The sequence below is a fragment of the Erythrolamprus reginae genome, chromosome 13, assembly GCF_031021105.1.
Source record: "Erythrolamprus reginae isolate rEryReg1 chromosome 13, rEryReg1.hap1, whole genome shotgun sequence".
Classification (NCBI taxonomy): Eukaryota; Metazoa; Chordata; class Lepidosauria; order Squamata; family Dipsadidae; genus Erythrolamprus; species Erythrolamprus reginae.
Genome location: NC_091962.1, coordinates 11,113,933 through 11,130,050, shown reverse-complemented (window position 1 = coordinate 11,130,050; position 16,118 = coordinate 11,113,933). Strand labels below are relative to the sequence as shown.

Genomic DNA, 16,118 nt, shown 5'->3' with positions numbered 1-16,118 from the left:
ATGTTCTAGAATTTTCTAAAATGTTCTAGAATTTTCTAAAATGTTCTAGAATTTTCTAAAATTTTCTAAACGTTCTAGAACTTTCTAAAATTTTCTAGAATTTTCTAAAAGTTCTAGAACTTTCTAAAATAGCAAGAGAGAGAGAGAGAAAGAAAAAGATAGCAAAAGAGAAAGAGCAAGAGAGAGACATAGCAAGGGAGACAGAGAAAGAAAGAGATAAGAGATAGCAAAAGAGAGAAAGAAAGAGCAAGAGAGACAGAAAGAGATAAGAGAGAAAGAAAGAGACATAGCAAGAGACAGAAAGAAAGAGATAGCAAAAGAGAGAAAGAAAGAGCAAGAGAGACAGAAAGAGATAAGAGAAAGAAAGAGCCATAGCAAGAGACAGAGAGAGAAAGAGAAAGAAAGAGAGACAGAGAAAGAAAGAGATAAGAGAAAAAGAAAGACATAGCAAGAGAGAGAGAGAAAGAAAGAGAAAGAGATAGCAAAAGAGAGAGAAAGAGCAAGAGAGACGGAGAGAAAGAAAGAGACATAGCAAGAGACAGAGAGAAAGAGAAAGAAAGAGAAAGATAGCAAAAGAGAAAGAAAGAGAGAGAAAAAGAGATAAGAGAGAAAGAAAGAGCAAGAGAGACAGAGAGAAAGAAGGAGATAAGAGAAAGAAAGAGACAGCAAGAGACAGAGAGAGAAAGAGAAAGAGATAGCAAAAGAGAGAAAAAGAGCAAGAGAGACAGAGAGAAAGAGATAAGAGAAAGAAAGAGACATAGCAAGAGACAGAGAGAAAGAGAAAGAAAGAGAAAGAGAGACAGAAAGAAAGAGATAAGAGAGAAAGAAAGACATAGCAAGAGACAGAGAGAGAAAGAAAGAGAAAGAGATAGCAAAAGAGAGAGAAAGCAAGAGAGACAGAGAGAAAGAAAGAGACATAGCAAGAGACAGAGAGAAAGAGAAAGAAAGAAAGATAGCAAAAGAGAGAAAGAGATAAGAGAGAAAGAAAGACATAGCAAGAGACAGAGAGAGAAAGAAAGAAAGAGATAGCAAAAGAGAGAGACATAGCAAGAGAGACAGAGAGAAAGAAAGAGATAAGAGAAAGAAAGACATAGCAACAGACAGAGAAAGAAAGAGAGATAGCAAAAGAGAGAAAGAAAGAGCAAGAGACAGAGAGAAAGAGATAAGAGAGAAAGAAAGAGACATAGGAAGAGACAGAGAGAGAAAGAGATAGCAAAAGAGAAAGAGAGACAGAGAGAAAGAAAGAGATAAGAGAAAGAAAGAGACATAGCAACAGACAGAGAGAGAAAGAGAAAGAGAAAGAGATAGCGAGAGAAAGAAAGAAAGAGACAGAGAGAAAGAAAGAGATAAGAGAGAAAGAAAGAGACAGAGCAAGAGAGAGAAAGAGAGATAGCAAAAGAGAAAGAAAGAGCAAGAGAGAGACATAGCAAGAGACAGAGAGAAAGAAAGATAAGAGAGAAAGAAAGAGACAGCAAGAGAGAGAGAAAGAAAAAGATAGCAAAAGAGCAAGAGCAAGAGAGAGACATAGCAAGAGAGACAGAGAGAAAGAAAGAGATAAGAGATAGCAAAAGAGAGAAAGAGCAAGAGAGACAGAAAGAGATAAGAGAGAAAGAAAGAGACATAGCAAGAGACAGAAAGAGAAAGAGATAGCAAAAGAGAGAAAGAAAGAGCAAGAGAGACAGAGAGAAAGAGATAAGAGAAAGAGACATAGCAAGAGTCAGAGAGAGAAAGAGAAAGAAAGAAAGAGAGACAGAGAAAGAAAGAGATAAGAGAGAAAGAAAGACCTAGCAAGAGACAGAGAGAGAAAGAAAGAGAAAGAGATAAAGAAAAAGAGAGCAAGAGAGACAGAGAGAAAGAAAGAGACATAGCAAGAGACAGAGAGAAAGAAAGAGAAAGATAGCAGAGAGAAAGAAAGAGAGATAAGAGAGAAAGAAAGAGCAAGAGAGACAGAGAGAAAGAAAGAGATAAGAGAGAAAGAAAGAGACAGCAAGAGACAGAGAGAGAAAGAGAAAGAGATAGCAAAAGAGAGAGAAAGAGAAAGAGAGACAGAGAGAAAGAGATAAGAGAAAGAAAGAGACATAGCAAGAGACAGAGAAAGAGAAAGAAAAAGAGAGACAGAGAAAGAAAGATAAGAGAGAAAGAAAGACATAGCAAGAGACAGAGAGAAAGAAAGAGAAAGAGATAGCAAAAGAGAGAGAGAAAGAGCAAGAGAGACAGAGAGAAAGAAAGAGACATAGCAAGAGACAGAGAGAAAGAGAAAGATAGCAAAAGAGAGAAAGAAAGAGAGAAAAAGAGATAAGAGAGAAAGAAAGAGCAAGAGAGACAGAGAGAAAGAAAGAAAGAGATAAGAAAGAAAGAAACAGACAGCAAGAGACAGAGAGAAAGAAAGAAATAGAAAGAGATAGCAAAAGAGAGAAAGAAAGAGCAAGAGAGAGAGACATAGCAAGAGAGACAGAGAGAAAGAAAGATAAAAAGAAAGAAAGAGACATAGCAAGGTACAGAGAGAGAAAGAGAAAGAAAGAGAAAGAGATAGCAAAAGAGAGAAAGAAAGACATAGCAAGAGACATAGCAAGAGAGAAAGAAAGAGAAAGAGATAGCAAAAGAGAGAGAAAGAGCAAGAGAGACGGAGAGAAAGAAAGAGACATTGCAAGAGACAGAGAGAAAGAGAAAGAAAGAGAAAGATAGCAAAAGAGAGAAAGAAAGAGATAAGAGAGAAAGAAAGAGCAAGAGAGACAGAGAGAAAGAAAGAGATAAGAGAAAGAAAGAGACAGCAAGAGACAGAGAGAGAAAGAGATAGCAAAAGAGAGAAAGAAAGAGCAAGAGAGACAGAGAGAAAGAGATAAGAGAAAGAAAGAGACATAGCAAGAGACAGAGAGAGAAAGAGAAAGAAAGAGAGAGACAGAGAAAGAAAGAGATAAGAGAGAAAGAAAGACATAGCAAGAGACAGAGAGAAAGAAAGAAAGAGAAAGAGATAGCAAAAGAGAAAGAGCAAGAGAGACAGAGAAAGAAAGACATAGCAAGAGACAGAGAGAAAGAGAAAGAAAGAGAAAGATAGCAAAAGAGAGAAAGAGATAAGAGAGAAAGGAAGACATAGCAAGAGACAGAGAGAGAAAGAAAGAGAAAGAGATAGCAAAAGAGAGAGAGACATAGCAAGAGAGACAGAGAGAAAGAAAGAGATAAGAGAAAGAAAGAGAGATAGCAAAAGAGAGAAAGAAAGAGCAAGAGACAGAGAGAAAGAGATAAGAGAGAAAGAAAGAGACATAGGAAGAGACAGAGAGAGAAAGAGATAGCAAAAGAGAAAGAGAGACAGAAAGAGATAAGAGAAAGAAAGAGACATAGCAACAGACAGAGAAAGAGAGAAAGAGAAAGAGATAGCGAGAGAAAGAAAGAAAGAGACAGAGAGAAAGAAAGAGATAAGAGAGAAAGAAAGAGACAGAGCAAGAGAGAGAAAGAGATAGCAAAAGAAAAAGAAAGAGCAAGAGAGAGACATAGCAAGAGACAGAGAGAAAGAAAGATAAGAGAGAAAGAAAGAGACAGCAAGAGAGAGAGAAAGAAAAAGATAGCAAAAGAGCAAGAGCAAGAGAGAGACATAGCAAGAGAGACAGAGAGAAAGAAAGAGATAAGAGATAGCAAAAGAGAGAAAGAGCAAGAGAGACAGAAAGAGATAAGAGAGAAAGAAAGAGACATAGCAAGAGACAGAAAGAGAAAGAGATAGCAAAAGAGAGAAAGAAAGAGACATAGCAAGAGACAGAAAGAGAAAGAGATAGCAAAAGAGAGAAAGAAAGAGCAAGAGAGACAAAGAGAAAGAAAGAAAGAGAGACAGAGAAAGAAAGAGATAAGAGAGAAAGAAAGACATAGCAAGAGACAGAGAGAAAGAAAGAGAAAGAGATAAAGAAAAAGAGAGCAAGAGAGAGAGAGAAAGAAAGAGACATAGCAAGAGACAGAGAGAAAGAGAAAGAAAGAGACATAGCAAGAGACAGAGAGAAAGAGAAAGAAAGATAGCAAAAGAGAGAAAGAAAGAGAGAAAGAAAGAGAGATAAGAGAGAAAGAAAGAGCAAGAGAGACAGAGAGAGAAAGAGAAAGAGATAGCAAAAGAGAGAAAGAAAGAGCAAGAGAGACAGAGAGAAAGAGATAAGAGAAAGAAAGAGACATAGCAAGAGACAGAGAAAGAGAAAGAAAGAGAAAGAGACAGAGAAAGAAAGATAAGAGAGAAAGAAAGACATAGCAAGAGACAGAGAGAGAAAGAAAGAGAAAGAGATAGCAAAAGAGAGAGAGAAAGAGCAAGAGAGACAGAGAGAAAGAAAGAGACATAGCAAGAGACAGAGAGAAAGAGAAAGAAAGAGAAAGATAGCAAAAGAGAGAAAGAGAGAAAAAGAGATAAGAGAGAAAGAAAGAGCAAGAGAGACAGAGAGAAAGAGATAAGAGAGAAAGAAACAGACAGCAAGAGACAGAGAGAAAGAAAGAAAGAGAAAGAGATAGCAAAAGAGAGAAAGAAAGAGCAAGAGAGAGAGACATAGCAAGAGAGACAGAGAGAAAGAAAGATAAAGAGAAAGAAAGAGACATAGCAAGAGACAGAGAGAAAGAGAAAGAAAGATAGCAAAAGAGAGAAAGAAAGAGAGAAAGAAAGAGAGATAAGAGAGAAAGAAAGAGCAAGAGAGACAGAGAGAGAAAGAGAAAGAGATAGCAAAAGAGAGAAAGAAAGAGCAAGAGAGACAGAGAGAAAGAGATAAGAGAAAGAAAGAGACATAGCAAGAGACAGAGAAAGAGAAAGAAAGAGAAAGAGAGACAGAGAAAGAAAGAGATAAGAGAAAAAGAAAGACATAGCAAGAGAGAGAGAGAAAGAAAGAGAAAGAGATAGCAAAAGAGAGAGAAAGAGCAAGAGAGACGGAGAGAAAGAAAGAGACTTAGCAAGAGACAGAGAGAAAGAGAAAGAAAGAGAAAGATAGCAAAAGAGAAAGAAAGAGAGAGAAAAAGAGATAAGAGAGAAAGAAAGAGCAAGAGAGACAGAGAGAAAGAAGGAGATAAGAGAAAGAAAGAGACAGCAAGAGACAGAGAGAGAAAGAGAAAGAGATAGCAAAAGAGAGAAAAAGAGCAAGAGAGACAGAGAGAAAGAGATAAGAGAAAGAAAGAGACATAGCAAGAGACAGAGAGAAAGAGAAAGAAAAAGAGAGACAGAAAGAAAGAGATAAGAGAGAAAGAAAGACATAGCAAGAGACAGAGAGAGAAAGAAAGAGAAAGAGATAGCAAAAGAGAGAGAAAGCAAGAGAGACAGAGAGAAAGAAAGAGACATAGCAAGAGACAGAGAGAAAGAGAAAGAAAGAAAGATAGCAAAAGAGAGAAAGAGATAAGAGAGAAAGAAAGACATAGCAAGAGACAGAGAGAGAAAGAAAGAAAGAAAGAAAGAGATAGCAAAAGAGAGAGACATAGCAAGAGAGACAGAGAGAAAGAAAGAGATAAGAGAAAGAAAGACATAGCAACAGACAGAGAAAGAAAGAGATAGCAAAAGAGAGAAAGAAAGAGCAAGAGACAGAGAGAAAGAGATAAGAGAGAAAGAAAGAGACATAGGAAGGGACAGAGAGAGAAAGAGATAGCAAAAGAGAAAGAGAGACAGAGAGAAAGAAAGAGATAAGAGAAAGAAAGAGACATAGCAACAGACAGAGAGAGAAAGAGAAAGAGATAGCGAGAGAAAGAAAGAAAGAGACAGAGAGAAAGAAAGAGATAAGAGAGAAAGAAAGAGACAGAGCAAGAGAGAGAAAGAGAGATAGCAAAAGAGAAAGAAAGAGCAAGAGAGAGACATAGCAAGAGACAGAGAGAAAGAAAGATAAGAGAGAAAGAAAGAGACAGCAAGAGAGAGAGAAAGAAAAAGATAGCAAAAGAGCAAGAGCAAGAGAGAGACATAGCAAGAGAGACAGAGAGAAAGAAAGAAAGAGATAAGAGATAGCAAAAGAGAGAAAGAGCAAGAGAGACAGAAAGAGATAAGAGAGAAAGAAAGAGACATAGCAAGAGACAGAAAGAGAAAGAGATAGCAAAAGAGAGAAAGAAAGAGCAAGAGAGACAGAGAGAAAGAGATAAGAGAAAGAGACATAGCAAGAGTCAGAGAGAGAAAGAGAAAGAAAGAAAGAGAGACAGAGAAAGAAAGAGATAAGAGAGAAAGAAAGACCTAGCAAGAGACAGAGAGAGAAAGAAAGAGAAAGAGATAAAGAAAAAGAGAGCAAGAGAGACAGAGAGAAAGAAAGAGACATAGCAAGAGACAGAGAGAAAGAAAGAGAAAGATAGCAAAAGAGAGAAAGAAAGAGAGATAAGAGAGAAAGAAAGAGCAAGAGAGACAGAGAGAAAGAAAGAGATAAGAGAGAAAGAAAGAGACAGCAAGAGACAGAGAGAGAAAGAGAAAGAGATAGCAAGAGAGAGAAAGAGAAAGAGAGACAGAGAGAAAGAGATAAGAGAAAGAAAGAGACATAGCAAGAGACAGAGAAAGAGAAAGAAAAAGAGAGACAGAGAAAGAAAGATAAGAGAGAAAGAAAGACATAGCAAGAGACAGAGAGAAAGAAAGAGAAAGAGATAGCAAAAGAGAGAGAGAAAGAGCAAGAGAGACAGAGAGAAAGAAAGAGACATAGCAAGAGACAGAGAGAAAGATAGCAAAAGAGAGAAAGAAAGAGAGAAAAAGAGATAAGAGAGAAAGAAAGAGCAAGAGAGACAGAGAGAAAGAAAGAAAGAGATAAGAAAGAAAGAAACAGACAGCAAGAGACAGAGAGAAAGAAAGAAAGAGAAAGAGATAGCAAAAGAGAGAAAGAAAGAGCAAGAGAGAGAGACATAGCAAGAGAGACAGAGAGAAAGAAAGATAAAAAGAAAGAAAGAGACATAGCAAGGTACAGAGAGAGAAAGAGAAAGAAAGAGAAAGAGATAGCAAAGGAGAGAAAGAAAGACATAGCAAGAGACATAGCAAGAGAGAAAGAAAGAGAAAGAGATAGCAAAAGAGAGAGAAAGAGCAAGAGAGACGGAGAGAAAGAAAGAGACATAGCAAGAGACAGAGAGAAAGAGAAAGAAAGAGAAAGATAGCAAAAGAGAGAAAGAAAGAGATAAGAGAGAAAGAAAGAGCAAGAGAGACAGAGAGAAAGAAAGAGATAAGAGAAAGAAAGAGACAGCAAGAGACAGAGAGAGAAAGAGATAGCAAAAGAGAGAAAGAAAGAGCAAGAGAGACAGAGAGAAAGAGATAAGAGAAAGAAAGAGACATAGCAAGAGACAGAGAGAGAAAGAGAAAGAAAGAGAGAGACAGAGAAAGAAAGAGATAAGAGAGAAAGAAAGACATAGCAAGAGACAGAGAGAAAGAAAGAAAGAGAAAGAGATAGCAAAAGAGAGAGAAAGAGCAAGAGAGACAGAGAAAGAAAGACATAGCAAGAGACAGAGAGAAAGAGAAAGAAAGAGAAAGATAGCAAAAGAGAGAAAGAGATAAGAGAGAAAGGAAGACATAGCAAGAGACAGAGAGAGAAAGAAAGAGAAAGAGATAGCAAAAGAGAGAGAGACATAGCAAGAGAGACAGAGAGAAAGAAAGAGACATAGCAACAGACAGAGAAAGAAAGAGAGATAGCAAAAGAGAGAAAGAAAGAGCAAGAGACAGAGAGAAAGAGATAAGAGAGAAAGAAAGAGACATAGGAAGAGACAGAGAGAGAAAGAGATAGCAAAAGAGAAAGAGAGACAGAGAGAAAGAAAGAGATAAGAGAAAGAAAGAGACATAGCAACAGACAGAGAGAGAAAGAAAGAGAAAGAGATAGCGAGAGAAAGAAAGAAAGAGACAGAGAGAAAGAAAGAGATAAGAGAGAAAGAAAGAGACAGAGCAAGAGAGAGAAAGAGAAAGAGATAGCAAAAGAAAAAGAAAGAGCAAGAGAGAGACATAGCAAGAGACAGAGAGAAAGAAAGATAAGAGAAAGAAAGAGACAGCAAGAGAGAGAGAAAGAAAAAGATAGCAAAAGAGCAAGAGCAAGAGAGAGACATAGCAAGAGAGACAGAGAGAAAGAAAGAGATAAGAGATAGCAAAAGAGAGAAAGAGCAAGAGAGACAGAAAGAGATAAGAGAGAAAGAAAGAGACATAGCAAGAGACAGAAAGAGAAAGAGATAGCAAAAGAGAGAAAGAAAGAGACATAGCAAGAGACAGAAAGAGAAAGAGATAGCAAAAGAGAGAAAGAAAGAGCAAGAGAGACAAAGAGAAAGAAAGAGAGACAGAGAAAGAAAGAGATAAGAGAGAAAGAAAGACATAGCAAGAGACAGAGAGAGAAAGAAAGAGAAAGAGATAAAGAAAAAGAGAGCAAGAGAGACAGAGAGAAAGAAAGAGACATAGCAAGAGACAGAGAGAAAGAGAAAGAAAGAGACATAGCAAGAGACAGAGAGAAAGAGAAAGAAAGATAGCAAAAGAGAGAAAGAAAGAGAGAAAGAAAGAGAGATAAGAGAGAAAGAAAGAGCAAGAGAGACAGAGAGAGAAAGAGAAAGAGATAGCAAAAGAGAGAAAGAAAGAGCAAGAGAGACAGAGAGAAAGAGATGAGAAAGAAAGAGACATAGCAAGAGACAGAGAAAGAGAAAGAAAGAGAAAGAGAGACAGAGAAAGAAAGATAAGAGAGAAAGAAAGACATAGCAAGAGACAGAGAGAGAAAGAAAGAGAAAGAGATAGCAAAAGAGAGAGAGAAAGAGCAAGAGAGACAGAGAGAAAGAAAGAGGCATAGCAAGAGACAGAGAGAAAGAGAAAGAAAGAGAAAGATAGCAAAAGAGAGAAAGAAAGAGAGAAAAAGAGATAAGAGAGAAAGAAAGAGCAAGAGAGACAGAGAGAAAGAGATAAGAGAGAAAGAAACAGACAGCAAGAGACAGAGAGAAAGAAAGAAAGAGAAAGAGATAGCAAAAGAGAGAAAGAAAGAGCAAGAGAGAGAGACATAGCAAGAGAGACAGAGAGAAAGAAAGATAAAAAGAAAGAAAGAGACATAGCAAGGTACAGAGAGAGAAAGAGAAAGAAAGAGAAAGAGATAGCAAAAGAGAGAAAGAAAGACATAGCAAGAGACATAGCAAGAGAGAAAGAAAGAGAAAGAGATAGCAAAAGAGAGAGAAAGAGCAAGAGAGACGGAGAGAAAGAAAGAGACATAGCAAGAGACAGAGAGAAAGAGAAAGAAAGAGAAAGATAGCAAAAGAGAGAAAGAAAGAGAGAAAAAGAGATAAGAGAGAAAGAAAGAGCAAGAGAGACAGAGAGAAAGAAAGAGATAAGAGAAAGAAAGAGACAGCAAGAGACAGAGAGAGAAAGAGAAAGAGATAGCAAAAGAGAGAAAGAAAGAGCAAGAGAGACAGAGAGAAAGAGATAAGAGAAAGAAAGAGACATAGCAAGAGACAGAGAGAGAAAGAGAAAGAGAGAGACAGAGAAAGAAAGAGATAAGAGAGAAAGAAAGACATAGCAAGAGACAGAGAGAAAGAAAGAAAGAAAGAGAAAGAGATAGCAAAAGAGAGAGAAAGAGCAAGAGAGACAGAGAAAGAAAGACATAGCAAGAGACAGAGAGAAAGAGAAAGAAAGAGAAAGATAGCAAAAGAGAGAAAGAGATAAGAGAGAAAGGAAGACATAGCAAGAGACAGAGAGAGAAAGAAAGAGAAAGAGATAGCAAAAGAGAGAGAGACATAGCAAGAGAGACAGAGAGAAAGAAAGAGATAAGAGAAAGAAAGAGACATAGCAACAGACAAAGAAAGAGAGATAGCAAAAGAGAGAAAGAAAGAGCAAGAGACAGAGAGAAAGAGATAAGAGAGAAAGAAAGAGACATAGGAAGAGACAGAGAGAGAGATAGCAAAAGAGAAAGAGAGACAGAGAGAAAGAAAGAGATAAGAGAAAGAAAGAGACATAGCAACAGACAGAGAGAGAAAGAGAGAAAGAGAAAGCGAGAGAAAGAAAGAGACATAGGAAGAGACAGAGAGAGAAAGAGATAGCAAAAGAGAAAGAGACAGAGAGAAAGAAAGAGATAAGAAAAAGAAAGAGACATAGCAACAGACAGAGAGAAAGAGAGAAAGAGAAAGAGATAGCGAGAGAAAGAAAGAAAGAGACAGAGAAAGAAAGAGATAAGAGAGAAAGAAAGAGACAGAGCAAGAGAGAGAAAGAGAAAGATAGCAAAAGAGCAAGAGCAAGAGAGAGACATAGCAAGAGAGACAGAGAGAAAGAAAGAGATAAGAGATAGCAAAAGAGAGCAAGAGCAAGAGAGACAGACAGAGATAAGAGAGAAAGAAAGAGACATACCAAGAGACAGAAAGAGAAAGAGATAGCAAAAGAGAGAAAGAAAGAGCAAGAGAGACAGAGAGAAAGAGATAAGAGAAAGAGACATAGCAAGAGACAGAGAGAGAAAGAGAAAGAAAGAGAGACAGAGAAAGAAAGATAAGAGAGAAAGAAAGACATAGCAAGAGACAGAGAGAGAAAGAAAGAGAAAGAGATAGCAAAAGAGAGAGGAAGAGCAAGAGAGACAGAGAGAAAGAAAGAGATAAGAGAGAAAGAAAGAGAGCAAGAGACAGAGAGAGAAAGAGAAAGAGATAGCAAAAGAGAGAAAGAAAGAGCAAGAGAGACAGAGAGAAAGAGATAAGAGAAAGAAAGAGACATAGCAAGAGACAGAGAGAGAAAGAGAAAGAGAGACAGAGAAAGAAAGATAAGAGAGAAAGAAAGACATAGCAAGAGACAGAGAGAGAAAGAAAGAAAGAGAAAGAGATAGCAAAAGAGAGAGAGAAAGAGCAAGAGAGACAGAGAGAAAGAAAGAGACATAGCAAGAGACAGAGACAGGTGGGGCAGCTGTTCTCCGTGGCCGAAGCCAGCAAGAACGAGACGGGCGGCGGCGAGGGCATCCAGGTGCTGACCAACGAGCCCTACGAGCAGGGCGGCGAGCGCGGCCAGTACACGCACAAGATCTACCACCTGAAGAGCAAAGTGCCGGGCTTTGTGCGGATGTTTGCCCCGGAGGGCTCCCTGGTCTTCCACGAAAAGGTCTGGAACGCCTATCCCTACTGCAGGACGGTCGTCACGAATGAATACATGAAAGAGGCGCAAAGAATGAAGCTCTCCTTTTTCCCGCCTTCCTTCTTTGGGGCCCAGCAGGAGAGCGCCGGAAATAGCGGCATCGGGCAGTAGCCTGGGGACAGCTGCGAGTGGGAGCTCCAGGTCGGAGGCACCGGCAGCGCCCCGCCCACCTGGAGCTTTCCTAGGAGCTTCGCGGCACACTAGTGTGCTGCGGCACACCGGTTGGGAAATGCTGTTGTACAGACTACCGGGTTGTTTTGGGACGAGTGCTCTTTGCAATACAAAAAGAGTGCTTAGTTTATTTTGAATTTTGTGATAAAGAACATTGTTTTGAATTTTCAAACGTGTGTGTGTCTGAAATTTGTACCCTTGAATTTTCGGGAGGCTCATAGAAACATAGAAACATAGAAGTCTGACGGCAGAAAAAGACCTCATGGTCCATCTAGTCTGCCCTTATACTATTTTCTGTATTTTATCTTAGGATGGATATATGTTTATCCCAGGCATGTTTAAATTCAGTTACTGTGGATTTATCTACCACATCTGCTGGAAGTTTGTTCCAAGGATCTACTACTCTTTCAGTAAAATAATATTTTCTCATGTTGCTTTTGATCTTTCCCCCAACTAACTTCAGATTGTGTCCCCTTGTTCTTGTGTTCACTTTCCTATTAAAAACACTTCCCTCCTGGACCTTATTTAACCCTTTAATATATTTAAATGTTTCGATCATGTCCCCCCTTTTCCTTCTGTCCTCCAGACTATACAGATTGAGTTCATCAAGTCTTTCCTGATACGTTTTATGCTTAAGACCTTCCACCATTCTTGTAGCCCGTCTTTGGACCCGTTCAATTTTGTCAATATCTTTTTGTAGGTGAGGTCTCCAGAACTGAACACAGTATTCCAAATGTGGTCTCACCAGCATTCTATATAGCGGGATCATAATCTCCCTCTTCCTGCTTGTTATACCTCTAGCTATGCAGCCAAGCATCCTACTTGCTTTCCCTACCGCCTGACTGCACTGTTCACCCATTTTGAGACTGTCAGAAATCACTACCCCTAAATCCTTTTCTTTTGAAGTATTTGCCAACACTGAACTGCCAATACAATACTCAGATTGAGGATTCCTTTTCCCCAAGTGCATTATTTTACATTTGGAAACATTAAACTGCAGTTTCCATTGCTTAGACCATTTATCTAGTAAAGCTAAATCATTTATCTAGTAAAGCTAAATCATTTACCATATTACAGACGCCTCCAGGAATATCAACCCTATTGCACACTTTAGAGTCATCGGCAAATAGGCAAACCTTCCCTACCAAACCTTCCCCTATGTCACTCACAAACATATTAAAAAGAATAGGACCCAGAACAGACCCTTGTGGCACACCGCTTGTAACCTGACTCTGCTCAGAATACTCGCCATTAACAATAACTCTCTGATGTCTACGCTTCAGCCAGCTGCAAATCCATTGAACTATCCAGGGATTAAGTCCAATCTTCACTAATTTATCTATCAGCTCTTTATGTGGAACCGTATCAAAGGCTTTGCTGAAGTCCAGGTAGGCAATATCCACGGCACCACCTTCATCCAACACCTTTGTGACATAGTCAAAGAAATCGATGAGATTAGTCTGACATGATTTGCCTTCAGTAAAGCCATGCTGATTTGGGTCTAATAAGTTATTGTTTTTTAGGTGCTGATTTATCCTCTTTTTGAGTAGAGTCTCCATCATTTTAACTACAACTGATGTCAAGCTAACTGGCCTGTAGTTACCAGCTTCTTCTCTACTGCCCTTCTTGTGAATAGGCACAACACTGGCCATTCTCCAATCCTCAGGAACTTCTCCTGTTAACAAGGATTGGTTAAACAAATCAGTCAGGGGGGTAGCAATGACAGATCTGAGTTCTTTAAGAACTCTGGGGTGGATGCCATCTGGACCCATTGCCTTATTTATCTTTAATCGTTCAAGTTCTTCTAAGACATCGGCTTCTAAGATCACTGGAGCTGAATCCGTACAGCTGGAAGCAATGCTATATCCCTCTATAGTATTATTTTGTAAGGTGTCTTTTGAGAAAACTGAACAGAAGTAGCTATTGAAATGGTCAGCGATCTCCTTATTCCCATTAATGCATGTATTAATCCCGGTACTAAGCTTCGTGATGCCGCAGTTTTTCTTCTTCTTATCATTAATATATCTGAAGAAGGTTTTATCCCCCTTCTTTACAGATTTGGCAATTTCTTCCTCTTTTGAGGCTTTAGCAGCATATATTATCTGTTTCGCCTCCTTCTGTCTCATTTTATATACCTCCCTATCAGCTATACTTCCAGACTCTTTATACCTCCTATAGGCAGCCTTTTTTTCATTGACTATAGCCCTTACATCATTGCTAAACCATAGCGGTTTCTTCTTCCTTTTACCTTTAGTTATTTGTCTTACATACAGTCCAGTGGCTTTTAAGATGGCCTTTTTTAATACAGTCCACTGGATACTCGCTCCTGCCATTTTATCCCTCCCCTTTAATTCATTATCTAAATATTCTCCCATTGCATTAAAATTTGTTTTTCTGAAATCCAATACTTTGGTTGCATTATAGGATTGCTCACAATGAGTTTTTACATCAAACCACAAACATAGATGGTCACTGCATCCTAAATTTTCTCCCACCTTGACATCTGAAACCCAATTCCCATTCGTAAAAACTAAATCTAGAATATTCTCCCCTCTAGTTGGTGTCTTAACCAGCTGTGCCAGAGCTGCTCCTGTAAAGGCCTCTACTATATTCTTACTTTTGCATGTAAGGGCACTGGGGATATTCCAGTCAACATCAGGCATGTTGAAATCACCCATAACCACAATATCTCCCTTTACTGCCATTTGGGTAATTTCATCCACCATCTTGTTGTCATATTCCTCGGATTGCCCTGGAGGCCTATAGATCACCCCAATTCTAATGACAGAACCTTCTTTATTTTGCATGCAAATCCAGAGAGTCTCTAGATCTTGACACGTATTTTGAATTAGTGTTGTTTTTAGACTTTCTTTAATATAAATGGCTACTCCACCTCCCCTTCTCTCTATTCTATCCTTCCTATACAGTGCATATCCTGGTATGGATATTTCCCATTCATTAGAATCCTTAAACCATGTCTCAGTTATGGCAACCAGGTCCAAATTATCTCTAGATATTATGGCCATTAATTCACAGAGCTTGTTGCTCAAGCTTCGAGCATTTGTGCACATTACCCGAAGAACATTATTTTCGTTATTAGTTTGCCCCTTATCATCAACAACTACATCTATATTATTTGCAGCTCCCTTTTCATAAGCTTCCAAAAACTGCTTTATCCTCATTGGTCGGGGACAGAAATCACCCACATCAGTTACATCTCTGTCCCCTTTACCTAGTTTAAATGCCTGTCCAAAAAAGTTCTGAATTCCTCACCGAGCACCTGGGTACCTCTGTATGATGGATGCAAACCATCCCTCTTAAACAACTCCCTATTAGACCACCTACTGACATCATGACTTACATAGCCAAAACCTTCAGCTTTACACCACTGCCTTAACCACACATTAAACTCTCTGATACACGTTGTTTTATCCTCTTGGCCACAAACCGGTAACACCTCTGAGAAAGTCACTGAATCAGTTATTTTAATCAGCTCCACACTTAGACATTGAAAATCTCTTTTTACTACATTAACATTTCTCTGGGACAAATCATTTGTGCCAAGATGCACCAACACATCAACGTTATTACCTTTACTCACAGTCTTAACAATGTTTGTAATCCGCCTCCTGTCCCTGCTGGCAGTGGCCCCTGGGAGACACCTCAGCACCTTAACCACATCCTTGCTCTGTCCCAAATCAACACCTCTAACGGTCGAATCACCCACAAGAAAATGTGTCCTCTTTTTATTTCTACTAACTGTACTTGATGGTTTGGTGACATTTACGACAACTTCCCCTTTGAACATCCCCTCATTCTCTGCCTGAGGGACCTTGCTAATATCTCCAACATCCTTACTATTTAAATCCGCAAGAACACTATAGGAATTCGATACAGAGAGACCAAAATTGCTATCAGAGCCCGGCAGAACACCCTTGCACGAAATTTTCCTTTACTTTGCAAGATCTTTCTCTGCACGTAACGGTGGGAAGACGAGACTATCAGAAATACGAGCCTGTTGCCAAGCCAATTAAGTGTGAAAAATAAGTCACCTCTTTTCAGTTTCAACTTTTGAACAGTTACTATTGTGTTACTATTGCGCTGTCAAGCCCTACGTACAAATAACGAATGAAATGTATAAATTTAAAAAAAATGAAAATGCCGCCTGTTTCCTCCCCCCCCTCCCCGCAGGAACGCCTGAGGCGGCTCAACCACAGCGTGGGTAAGGAGACCGCCCGGAGGAGGGCCTTCCTGGACGCGAGTAGCAACTACCCCCACAGCTCCCCCAACAAGTGAGGGAGAGAGGAGGGCTCCGAAGGCGGAAAACAAATCCGAGCTTTGTGGCCATTTTACAGGCACCACGAACTCCTGAATGTATCTCGAAGGTTGCTTTATGGGGTGCAGCCCAAGAGAAGGGGGGGGGTGTTGCGGGGCTGATTTTGCAACTCACACTTGAAGCCGAGAGGAAGAATGGAAACACAGTGGTACCTTGTGATACGAACCCCTTGTCTTATGAACTTTTTTCGACGTACGAACCTGCCGGTGTGAACGCTGAACACAGAAGTTCGGCAAAAGTTTGGGTTCAGGTTCCGCGAAGAAGCGCCGCCGCCTGGCCGTCCCGTTTTGAAACAGCCGGGGGCTTCTCCGCTTTCTCCTTTTTTTTTTTTTTTAAAGGGAAGCTCCACCGAAGTTCGTAAGACGAGGTATCACTGTATTTTGTATCAGCAGTGTTTAGAATTATACTCCTTTAGGGAGGACTCCTTTAATAGAAGTGGAATAATAATAATAATATAATAATGCTGGGCTATGATTGTGTCGTCGTCCCCCCCCCCCACTTCTGGAAAAAAATAAAAAGTTTCAGCTAAAATTTGAACTCTTGCTGCCTGATTTTTTTTGGGGGGGGGGGCGGGAAAACAAGTTGGGACAAAACCTG

General features: G+C 39.3%; 1 protein-coding gene across 1 annotated transcript in view; it reads left to right on the top strand.

The window, feature by feature from the left end:
• Positions 1 to 16,052, top strand: part of SNAPIN (SNAP associated protein) — a 48,051-nt gene extending 31,999 nt beyond the window's left edge. Inside the window, exon 4 of the mRNA XM_070766257.1 lies at positions 15,377 to 16,052. Within this exon, the coding sequence (XP_070622358.1) occupies positions 15,377 to 15,481 (105 nt within the window). The 3' untranslated portion in view covers positions 15,482 to 16,052. The remainder of the gene's footprint in view (positions 1 to 15,376) is intronic.
• The last annotated feature ends 66 nt before the right edge of the window (positions 16,053 to 16,118 follow it).